At 38.2% G+C, this 10,587-nt stretch overlaps 1 protein-coding gene across 1 annotated transcript in view; it reads left to right on the top strand.

The window, feature by feature from the left end:
* Positions 1-279: 279 nt before the first annotated feature.
* Positions 280-10,587, top strand: part of LOC115210663 (F-box only protein 9) — a 44,344-nt gene continuing 34,036 nt past the window's right edge. Inside the window, exon 1 of the mRNA XM_029779321.2 lies at positions 280-425. Coding sequence (XP_029635181.1) covers positions 423-425 — 3 coding nt within the window. The 5' untranslated portion in view covers positions 280-422. The remainder of the gene's footprint in view (positions 426-10,587) is intronic.

The raw sequence follows: 10,587 nt of genomic DNA, 5'->3' as shown, positions 1-10,587 counted from the left end.
TCTACGATGAGTCAACGATTTTAAAAAAAATTTACCATCATTTTTTTTTCCATTTTTAATGCATTTTTTTGCTATTTTTTGGTTATAACTCTCTAAAAATGCTTATATAGTTATTTCCCTTACAAACCCGAGCAACGCCGGGCGATACTGCTAGTTTATTATACAAAGCTTACTAGCGCCCACATTACTTTCAAGTTTTTATATGCAACAAGCGTCTCCAAGTAATTTTTCCGCGTTATTTTTCGCCAAAAGTGGAAGCGCCTCTCACGATGTACTGAGTTGTCTCCCTTGACGTATATTGCGTTTCAAGTAGCGAATTACAAAATGGCGGCCGTACGAAGAGCTAAAATGTTCCAGTGTCCCGCCGTAATTTGTTATTCTTTCCGTGAACTAACCGTCTGAATTCGATCTACATTTGTAGAATGGTGAGTTAATGTATCTATTCAACTGGCATTTTATTCTTTAAATCATACTGACGTTATTTCGTTATTTATTGTTTTAAATGCTGTGTCCCTCCCCAAATGCACCCATATGTGCGCGTGTGTGTGTGTGTATGGAAATACAACTCTATACAGATGGACTACGAACACACACATACGCTCGCCTTACATCTATCTACTTAACTACCAATACTAACTTCTTACCCACCTTGACACCTTCCAATATGTCGTTGGCGTGGCATCCTCTGTTTAAGGACAAACGACAAAACTTATATAAGCAGGGTTTCATTGGAAAAGGCTTCCTTGGAACCCACCTCTCGGACATCTACACTTTCTTTCTTTGTTGTTTCACTTTTTTATTCTTTTGTCGCCTTGTTCTATAATTGTATGACTTTATATTTATTACTTACGGAAAGACAGGAAAGCGTGTCGGCTTGTTGAGAGCTGCAGGGGTTGAACAGCCACAATGGGTCAACAAGTGAGCCTCTATTTATTCTTTCGATCTGCGAGGATTAGCAGCCAAACCTCGTTTAAGTCTCTGTGCTCTCTTAAAAATTGAAGGACAAGACACACGGGATAAGGAAAGTAGTCATAGGTAAAAAAATGGGGTGGCCATGCTTTTGATCAGAGGTCTGCACAATCAGGCTGATCAACAGGCCAGGCCTTGCAAACTTGTTCGAGGGATCCTCTGTTGTCGCTCGATATACCAGACAGTCATCAAGTCTCCTTCAAAAAGATCCAGTGGATAATGTCTTACATGTCCCTAAAAAGACGGGATCATCATAGAATGTCTTTAATTGTCAGCCAATCAGGATTGACTGGGGCTAAACAAGAAAAATACCTTTTTCGAGAGAGAGAGAGAGAGAGAGAGAGAGAGAGAGTCGCTGTGTAGTCTAATCGCAGCTAATTCTTCAAATTGCACTTTAACGTCTTAAATAAATGGAAAAAACCCCCAAAAAACAACCGCGTTAAATCATGTAGTCCGTCATAGCCCTAAAAAGAAAAGAGGGATCACAGGTAGAATTCCTTTGGTCATAAGTGTGCTGGATGTCGGGGTTGCCTTGTTGCTAAACAACAGTAGTAATCACCTTGTTTTTATTGTTTATTTTCGCAACATCCACTCCTTTAAGAAACTAAGTTGTACAACGCTGCTAACATTATCGATCGATCCATTTATGGACGGATAAAAAAAAAAAAAAGAAACTATTGTCATTTATGTTCGTTTAAAAATAAATTTAACATTTCATATTGAATTAAGAGATTGCCATTATCTGTCTCACCCTTCGCTCGCTCATGATCAACTTTCGGTGGAGGTAAAGAATATGCACACCACCCGTTTTCGGCGTAACCCTAAACACCAGGTGTGCGTATTCTTTACCTTCGCCCAACTTTCTTCTGTATGTGTCACCTTATTACTATATTCCCTCTTATATCAGTTCTAATATTCTCTTACCATATCTTCTCTCTCTCTCTCTCTCTCTCTCTCTCTCTCTCTCTCTCTCTCTCTCATGGTAAACTTTCTCACTCTGTCTCTCACCCTCTTACCAATACTCCTTATATCCTTTTACTAGATCTTTCTCCTTTTCTCTAATACTTTTTCATATTCTCCCCCCCCCTCTCTGTACTAGTTGCTTTTATCACAAACGCAAAATAGTACGAGTGAGTTTCATATTTGAAATAACAAATTTGCTTCATGTCTGTGAATAATGTAGTGCGAAACATTAACAGCGATATATGTTTGTTATTATACTACCGTGCTGAGCCTGCGATTCTGGCATAAATATTACTAAAAAATAAGTGTAGGAGGGAATAATCATTCGTTTTAAGTGTTTAGGGGCGATCTTTTTTGAGAAGCGAGCCGCATGAGACATTTCTCATCATAAGGTGGGCCGCACTAGTAAAAAATAGAAAATTCAAGGCGATTTTTTGATAGGCGTGGCATTGCGGAAGTGGCGCGAGCTGAACTTTGTTTATGATTGATTAAGAAAGTGAAAGAATGAACTCGGTAGATGGCGCCATAAAGAAATGAAAGTTAAATAATGTTCACCAATGAAATGAAGCTGCAAAAAGGGGTTTGGATTAAGCAGTGAATGGTAGGAGGAGGAGGAGGAGGGAGTACATCCCAGGACAAATGGTGTGTTCAACCGCGCCCCCCCCCCTGACATGACTGCGATGGCGTTGATGCGGGAAGTGGCCAGCGACACTTTGCAAATTGTTTGTTATGCAAAAATGGCCGGAATTTTGGACGGCCAGCGCCTGTGAGAATCGCAGAGGTCACAACATTCACTATGGGATAATTGGCACAATGACGATTGATATTAAAAAGTAATATGGAGTTTGTTGCAGAAACCGGAATGGACTTCGTTGAACTCTGAAATAGTTTCATTCCTGTTTATTACCAAGTTTCTGGTCGATGCCAACTTGTTTCCAGTTCTTTCACTTTGTGGATACTTAAAACGAGAGATTACCCAAAACATAACCATACAAACTTCGGGCCAATTTCTATATATAATCCTTCTAACTCTGGGCATAAAGCTAGTATTTTTGAGGGGAAGGAGTTAATCACTTCCACAACCAGAATGGTACATTTTCTTATCGATCTTGGAGAGATGAAAAACAAACTTAACCTTGGTAGGATATGAGCTCATAGCGTAAATAGTCGGATCAAAAACCACCTGACATTTATTTTGTTCGACGTTCTAACGATTCTGCCAATCCGAGTTAGCAATTCGATTTGAAAGCAAATTATGAGGAATATTTACTGCCTTTCATAGATGTATAGCCAGGGCCGTCGCTAAGCTCCTACTACCCTTGTAGTCCCAACGACCTCAGCGGTTCAGGATCCTCATGTCAAGATCAAAGTACATAGATGAGTCAGCTATTTATGTTGGTTAAGATGTTGAACAAGAATTAAACTATGTTAACTGAAAATTTCAAGAAGTAAAATGGTAATACATTGTACCTGCAAAAGTTCTTGTAAAAATATTGCATTGTACCATGAGCGTGTACCAGACTTTGTGGATTGCCTATGATATCTATTGAACACGAGCTTAGCTCTCAGCTTGATTATTCTGAACTGATCAATGATTGCGCGATGCGAAAAGTGCGCCGTGTTTGTCTTCGAAAGTTTCCTGGATTATAAAAGTGGGATCTTTTCCTTTTGAACGGCAGTTTTCAACACAATTTCTAGTTAATTAAACACTTTTAAACTTCGTATACTGGTAGAATGTGTCAAAATAAAACATTTTTTCCCCTTGGATTTCTTGAGAAAATTGTAATCTGTAAGTTTAACGTAGTTTAATTTTTCGAATTTTAACCAATCCTATGCTCTCTATTGAGCTAAAATCATTTGCTGTGTCTAAAACTGAGACAACATCCCGTCACTAACCCTAACCCTAAATTTTAGCCTTTCGGTTTTTTTTTCTTAATTGTTAAATTAATTTGATTGTTACGCGTGTCTAAAATTATTCGTTTTGTTTTGAGTTTTTGCTTTCGTTTTAGCCTTTCGTTTTTTTTTTCTTAATTGTTAAATCAAAATTATTTTCCATTGCTTTCGTTTTTTTTTTCTTAATTGTTATCCTTAAATTTATTTAACTATTAAGAAAAAAAAACGAAAGGCTAAAATTTAGGATTAGGGTGAGGGTTAGGGTTAATAACAGGATGTTGTCTGTTTTAGACGCAGCAAATGATTTTAGCTCAATATAGGGATTGGTTAAAATTCGAAAAATTAAACTACGTTAAACTTACAAATTACTATTTTCTCAAGAAAGCCAAGAGAAAAAAATGTTTTATTTTGATACATTCTACCAGTATACGAAGTTTAAAAGTGTTTAGTTAACTAGAAATTGTGTTGAAAACTGGCGTTCAAAAGGAAAAGATCCTAAAAGTGCTCTTTTATTCATATCTGGAAGTTTTACTTTTTGAAATTTGTGATAGACATAAATAAGTTTAACTTGTACTTTTAAATATGTTCTTTAGGATAACGTGAAATACTGAACTTCAGTTAGAATAAAGTAAAATAGATTATGAATTTTGATTGAAGGGATGGAGCCTCGAAACAAAAAGTTGCAGGGGGCCTCTAAAAGTCACGTGATGGAGCTGTGTATAGTACTCACCTAGCATACAGACTAGCTATTCCTATTGACATAACTTATTAACTGGCACTCCGTCGGTTACGACGGCGAGGGTTCCAGTGGGTCCGACCAATGGAACAGGCTGCTCTTGAAATGAACTTGCAACTGGTTGAGCACTCCATAAATACTCGTACCCTTAACGTTGCTCTTAGAGAAATTCAGTTGTGACACAAGATATTATAAGGCTGACCCTTTGAAATACAGGTCCTAGTGTTTTCACCAGCTGAGTGGACCACAACAACGTAAAAAGATACAATGCGCTACCGGGAATCGAACTCACGACCTAATGACTGTGAGCCGAATACCCTTACCACTAAGCCATGCGTCTTCACCTCCTGTAGAAATACGGTTGAAAAGACTGGATCGCCAGTCATTATACATCTGCTGAGGCTAAACAAAATTCAGTTATGCACACATTAACGGAATACCGAAACTAGCCATTTTGATTCATTTTTAAACTTTCCGTCTTTTTATAAGATTTCAGTCCCATCACACACACTGAAAAAAGAAATAAGAAATGCTGTTGTTATTTAACCTCAAGCCAACCTGTTGTTCTCAGTGTGGTATATTTAGAACTACATTATCCTGTGTGTCCTTCGTTCTTTTAGGTTGCTTTGGCTGCTATTTCTAGTAGATAGAACGATCGCTTAGAGGTGTGTTCTCACTGGAGACGTCAACCAGGTATCATATCATGTTAAGTATTTTTTAAAAATGCATCTTCAAATGCATCACAAATAGTGAGCGGTGTTCCGCAAGGCACTGTTCTGGGACCACTACTGTTCATAATGGCCCTCTTAGACATGCCCTCAGCCACGCAGAGAGCCACGATCACAAGTTATGCAGATGATACAAAAGTTTCACAGGCAATACAGAACCCTGAAGACACTAAGCACCTGCAATGTGAGCTGGACAAAATATACAAGTGGGCTGAAAAGAATAGCATGCAGTTCAATGCTGAAAAGTTTCAAGCTTTATACTATCAGCATGCAAAACTAAATGCAATACCCAATGAATACACTGGACCTGGAGGGATTGCAATCCCAGAGGCACAATCAGTGCGAGACCTGGGTATTTACATGAGTGATGATGCAACCTTTCATGTGCATGTTGCTAAATTGGCAATGAAATGTAGGCGGCTGACCGGATGGATTCTTAGAACCTTTAGAACAAGAGACCAGGAAACCATGATGGTTCTCTGGATGACACTTGTCCTAAGCCACTTTGATTATTGCTCTCAGCTATGGTCACCATCCAGTGTCAAGTTGATCACAGAACTTGAGGCGATTCAACGAAGCTACACGAAGAAGATAGCCTCTGTGAAGCATATAAGCTATTGGGAAAGACTCACGAGATTGAGACTCTATTCCTTGGAGCGTAGGTGAGAAAGATATGCCATCTGGAAGATCCTAGAAGGACTTGTCCCAAACTTTGGCATCGAGAGTTACACAAATGCCAGAACTGGGTGCCACTGCATAGTGCCAAGACTCCAAATTTGCCATCAAGATACTGTGATAGCCTGGCCTTCCGAGGCCCACAGCTCTTCAATATCCTCCCGAAGAACCTAAGAGACCTGCATGGGGTGGATGCAGATGTCTTTAAAATGAAACTGGATCTTTTCTTGTCAGGTGTCCCAGATGAACCAACTTCACGGCAGGAGGTGCTGATGAGGGCAGCTGCATCGAACTCTCTCATGCACCAGATGGCATTTGCTAAAAAGCATTCGTGAAGTAAAATCATGTAGCAACACCAAATGGCGGTGCCCCAGCATGGCCACAGCTTGTGAGCTGAAACTAAATAAAATAAAAATAAAAAAATAAAAAAATAGTCACTGGAAATGAAGCTGAAGGCAAAGATCAGCTCTGATAGGTCAAAGTCATTCTATAAGTGACCATACAGTTTTTTCTTTCTCAGCCAGGACTACCACTATTCACTGTCTCTTAAGACAACATGCTTACTCCATCATTGCCGTGTAAGTTACGGGGACGTAAACACACCAGCATCGGTTGTCAAGCGATGTTGGGGGGACAAACACAGACACACAAACTACACATACATATATGTGGCACGTAAAAAGCACCATTCGAGCGTGATCGTTACCAGCGTCGCCTTACTGGCACTTGTGCTGGTGTGCAGTTAACACGTAAAAAAAAAAAACACGATTTTTTCATGGCCATTGCCAGTACCGCCTGACTGGCCCTCGTGCCGGTGGCACATAAAAGCACCCACTACACTCTCGGAGTGGTTGGCGTTAGGAAGGGCATCCAGCTGTAGAAACTCTGCCAGATCAAGACTGGAGCCTGGTGCAGCCTTCTGGTTCGCTAGTCCTCAGTCAAATCGTCCAACCCCTGCTAGCATGGAAAGCGGACGTTAAACGATGATGATGATATACGACGGGCTTCTTTCAGTTTCCGTCTACCAAATCCACTCACAAGGCTTTGGTCGGCCCGAGACTATAACAGAAGACACTTGCCCAAGGTGCCATGCAGTGGGACTGAACCCAGAACCATGTGGTTGGTAAGCAAGTTACCACACAGCCGCTCCTACGCCCATTCGTTTACTTTTCCTCAATTGTGTTGGTGTGGGCTGGAGTTATAGAGAGAGGTGAAAGGTGGTCGAAATTTCTGATAGGTAGCCCACCTTAGAACACGCATGGGCAACTTCTTTGCGAAAAGCAGGTTGCATGGGACATAGCTCTTCATCTGATGGATCACACTACCAAGGTAATTTTTCGTTAGATGTGGCATTCAGAAAGTCTCTTTTCTCATGACTGTCTTAGGCAAACAAACTGAAATTTTTTGTAATTATGAAGTGAACAACCTCTTCCTTTTCTGTAAAGGTGTGTATGATTATATGATTCGTAAAAATAAATGCACGCACAATTCACGCGTGTGTGTTCAAGTTGATCAAAGACAAAACTTCAAAACTCAAACAATACGTATTTTACTACGAGTTTGCAACCTCTCAGTATTGAATCCCGTCCATTCCCCTTATTCTTGAACTTGCTTTAAAGCAAAAACCTTAGTTTAATATTTATTTTTTTAAATATAATTTTATGTATTTAATTCATATGTGCGTGCGTGTGCGTGTGTGTATATGTATGTATATATATATATATATATATAATAATAAATATTAGGGAATAAATCCAAATTTACAGGGAAAAAATCAGATTTAGGATTAAATCCAATTTTATAGTAAAATATTATATAATATTAATTCGAGACAAAACCACTATTTTGCAAAACAAACAAGGAAAGACTTAATCAATACATAATATAATTTTAATATAAAATAAATAAATTATTTATTTATTTATTTATTTTATATTAAAATTTTTATGTATTGATTAAGTCTTTCCTTGTTTGATTTGCAAAATAGTGGTTTTGTCTCGAATTAATATTATATATATATATATATATATATATATAATGTTCCCTGTATTTGTGTTGTGCCATTTTCTTTCTCAATCTTCGTCTTTCTTTTCTTCCTTTTTTTCCCCTCCGCCCCTTTTCTCACCCTCTCTTTCCCCCCTTCCCTCCCTCGTTTTTTTTTTTTATTCAAATAATAACCCGCACCACGTAGGCATAAAATGTCCTTCAACTTGTGTTGTTATTACCAAAGTCAGCCATGAATCGGGCAAACTAGGTCATCGTAACGAAAGCCATTCAAACTGTGATCCTCTTGTCTTTTTCTATTTGTTGGCCAACCTTGTTCCACGTGTTTTTCCTATTACACAGACAGACGGGTGTGTAATTAGCGATATTTGGCTGCTTGGTTTTACAAGACGAACGACCACACACACTTTCTCATTTGCTTATTCAATTAGTGCCGAAAGTACTTATATATATTAGATCAATATTTTATGAGCTGAGGGGAGCCTTTACGGGGTCGCTCGACATGCTAGAAATAGCAGTCAAAACTCCAAATCAGCCTATTGTCTTAAAAGAACAACACTGGATAACGTAGTTTTGAATGCATTGTGTGTAGGAAAAAGACGGGATGGTTAAGGTTTGAACACATTTGATCCCGGGTTTTACTCAGAGATGGCTTGGGGGTGTTCAAAACGTAAATTTTGTCTTCCAGATTTCTATGGCAAAACCTCTTCTTTTGAATACCATAGACCAGAGGTGGGGAACCCTTTTTGGTGTTAACTGTGATCTGACAAAACTACATTTCAAAAAGAAAATTACACAGCTAAACCTATTTATAAAATATTATTCATAAAACTTTACATGAAGGTGTATAGCTTAGTGGTTAAGGTGTTGGACTTACAATCACCAGATCATGGTTTCAATTTCCAGACCAGGTGGTGCAGGGCATTCTCAAACAGAACACTCCATATTTGTTGCAGTGGTTCACTGGTGCCCTTCACACAGGGAATACTCTAACCTCAGTCACTTATACACCGTGCAAACTAAATAACTTGACCCTAATATTCCTAAGACTCAAGATAGTAATGTCCAGGAGACTACTATATTAAAGCTGTTGGAAAATGTAGAAAAAAAAAAAAACAGGGCAGAGTTTGAGTTAGAAGGAGTCAGTGTTATTGTAACATTCTTTTAAACATATTCAGGGGTCTAAGTTTTAAACACAATTGTAATTAAGGGTAGTTATAAAAAAATGACTAGGCATGGTTGTATGGTAAGAAGCTTGCTTCCAAACCACATGAGTCCAGTTTCAGTCCTGCTGTTTGTGCCTTGGGCAAGTATCTCCTACTATAGCCTTGGACCAATCAAAACCTTGTGAGTGGTTTTGAGAAATGGAAACTGAAAAAAACTCGTTATATATATAGGTTTGTATGTATTTATGTATTATGAATGTATGGTTTTTGTGTGTGTGTTTGTCACCTACAACTGCTTGACAACCAGTGTTGGTGTGTTTACACTCTGTAACTTATCGATTTGGCAAAAGAAACTGATAGAATAAGTGCCAAGTTTAATTATAAAAATAAGTACTGGGATTGATTCATTCAACTAAAAATTCTTCAAGGCAATGCCCCAGCATGGCCACAGTCTAATGACTTAAACAAGTAAAAAGATAAAAAGAAGATAGTTATAAAGAGAGGATTTAAATGAAATTAAGTTTGCTTCCTTACCACGTGGTTTTGGGTTCGGTCTCATTGTGTGGCACCTTGGGCAAATACTTTCTACTGTAAGCCTTGTGAGTGAATTTTGTAGATAAAAACTAAAAGAACATCATTGTATGTGTTTATATGAATAAGTGTGTGTCCTTGTTTTAACATCACAGGATAGTTATAAATGAATGTCACTGTCATACAAGTGATGGAGAAATATTACCTTGTTTTGAAACTGGAAGGGCTTCTAGTCACCGAAGATCTGCCTTAATGAATTCCACTTAACCCATGCAAGCATGGAAAAGGGAACATTAAAATGGCAATGAGAATGTTCCAGTGTGATAATTGTGTTGCACTAAAGAGGATGTTTCATGCAAAAACACTAAAGAGATCCTCTATTCTGTGTCAGTTCTTATTCAGAGTTCCTCTCAAATGGGTGACCTACACTGTGCTTTGCAGAGTCCACATTTTGCTCATAAGTTTCATTTATTTATTTATAATTTTTGTTTTGCATAGTTTCTAAGACTGGATGTCCTTCTTTTCAACAACCACTTTACAGCATGTACTGGGTGTATTTTGTCACATTACCACAATTGTATTTGTACATTTGTTCATTTTACACCTATTCTTCTAAACTAACATGGGTTAAATCAGGGGTTCTCAACCATTTTTCATTTTGGACCCCCTTTGGTTGTTATTTCATTCTGGTGGACCCCCATGCCCATTCAAAGTATAAAAACTAGTTTTATAGATAATTCTTTCCAAATTCCATTTGTTTTTTGTCACACATTAACTTGTGTAGGTTGGACGATGTAAAATGTTAGAGAAAGAAACCTGGCTGTTTCTTGCAATACATACCAATACATGCATCTAAAGCAAAATTTTTTCAGACACTCTTAAAATACTATTGTGGTCCCCAATTTACTATATTTTTGTGTGA

This window comes from Octopus sinensis, linkage group LG4, assembly GCF_006345805.1.
Source record: "Octopus sinensis linkage group LG4, ASM634580v1, whole genome shotgun sequence".
Lineage (NCBI taxonomy): Eukaryota > Metazoa > Mollusca > Cephalopoda > Octopoda > Octopodidae > Octopus > Octopus sinensis.
This window is presented reverse-complemented; position numbering and strand designations above follow the sequence as displayed.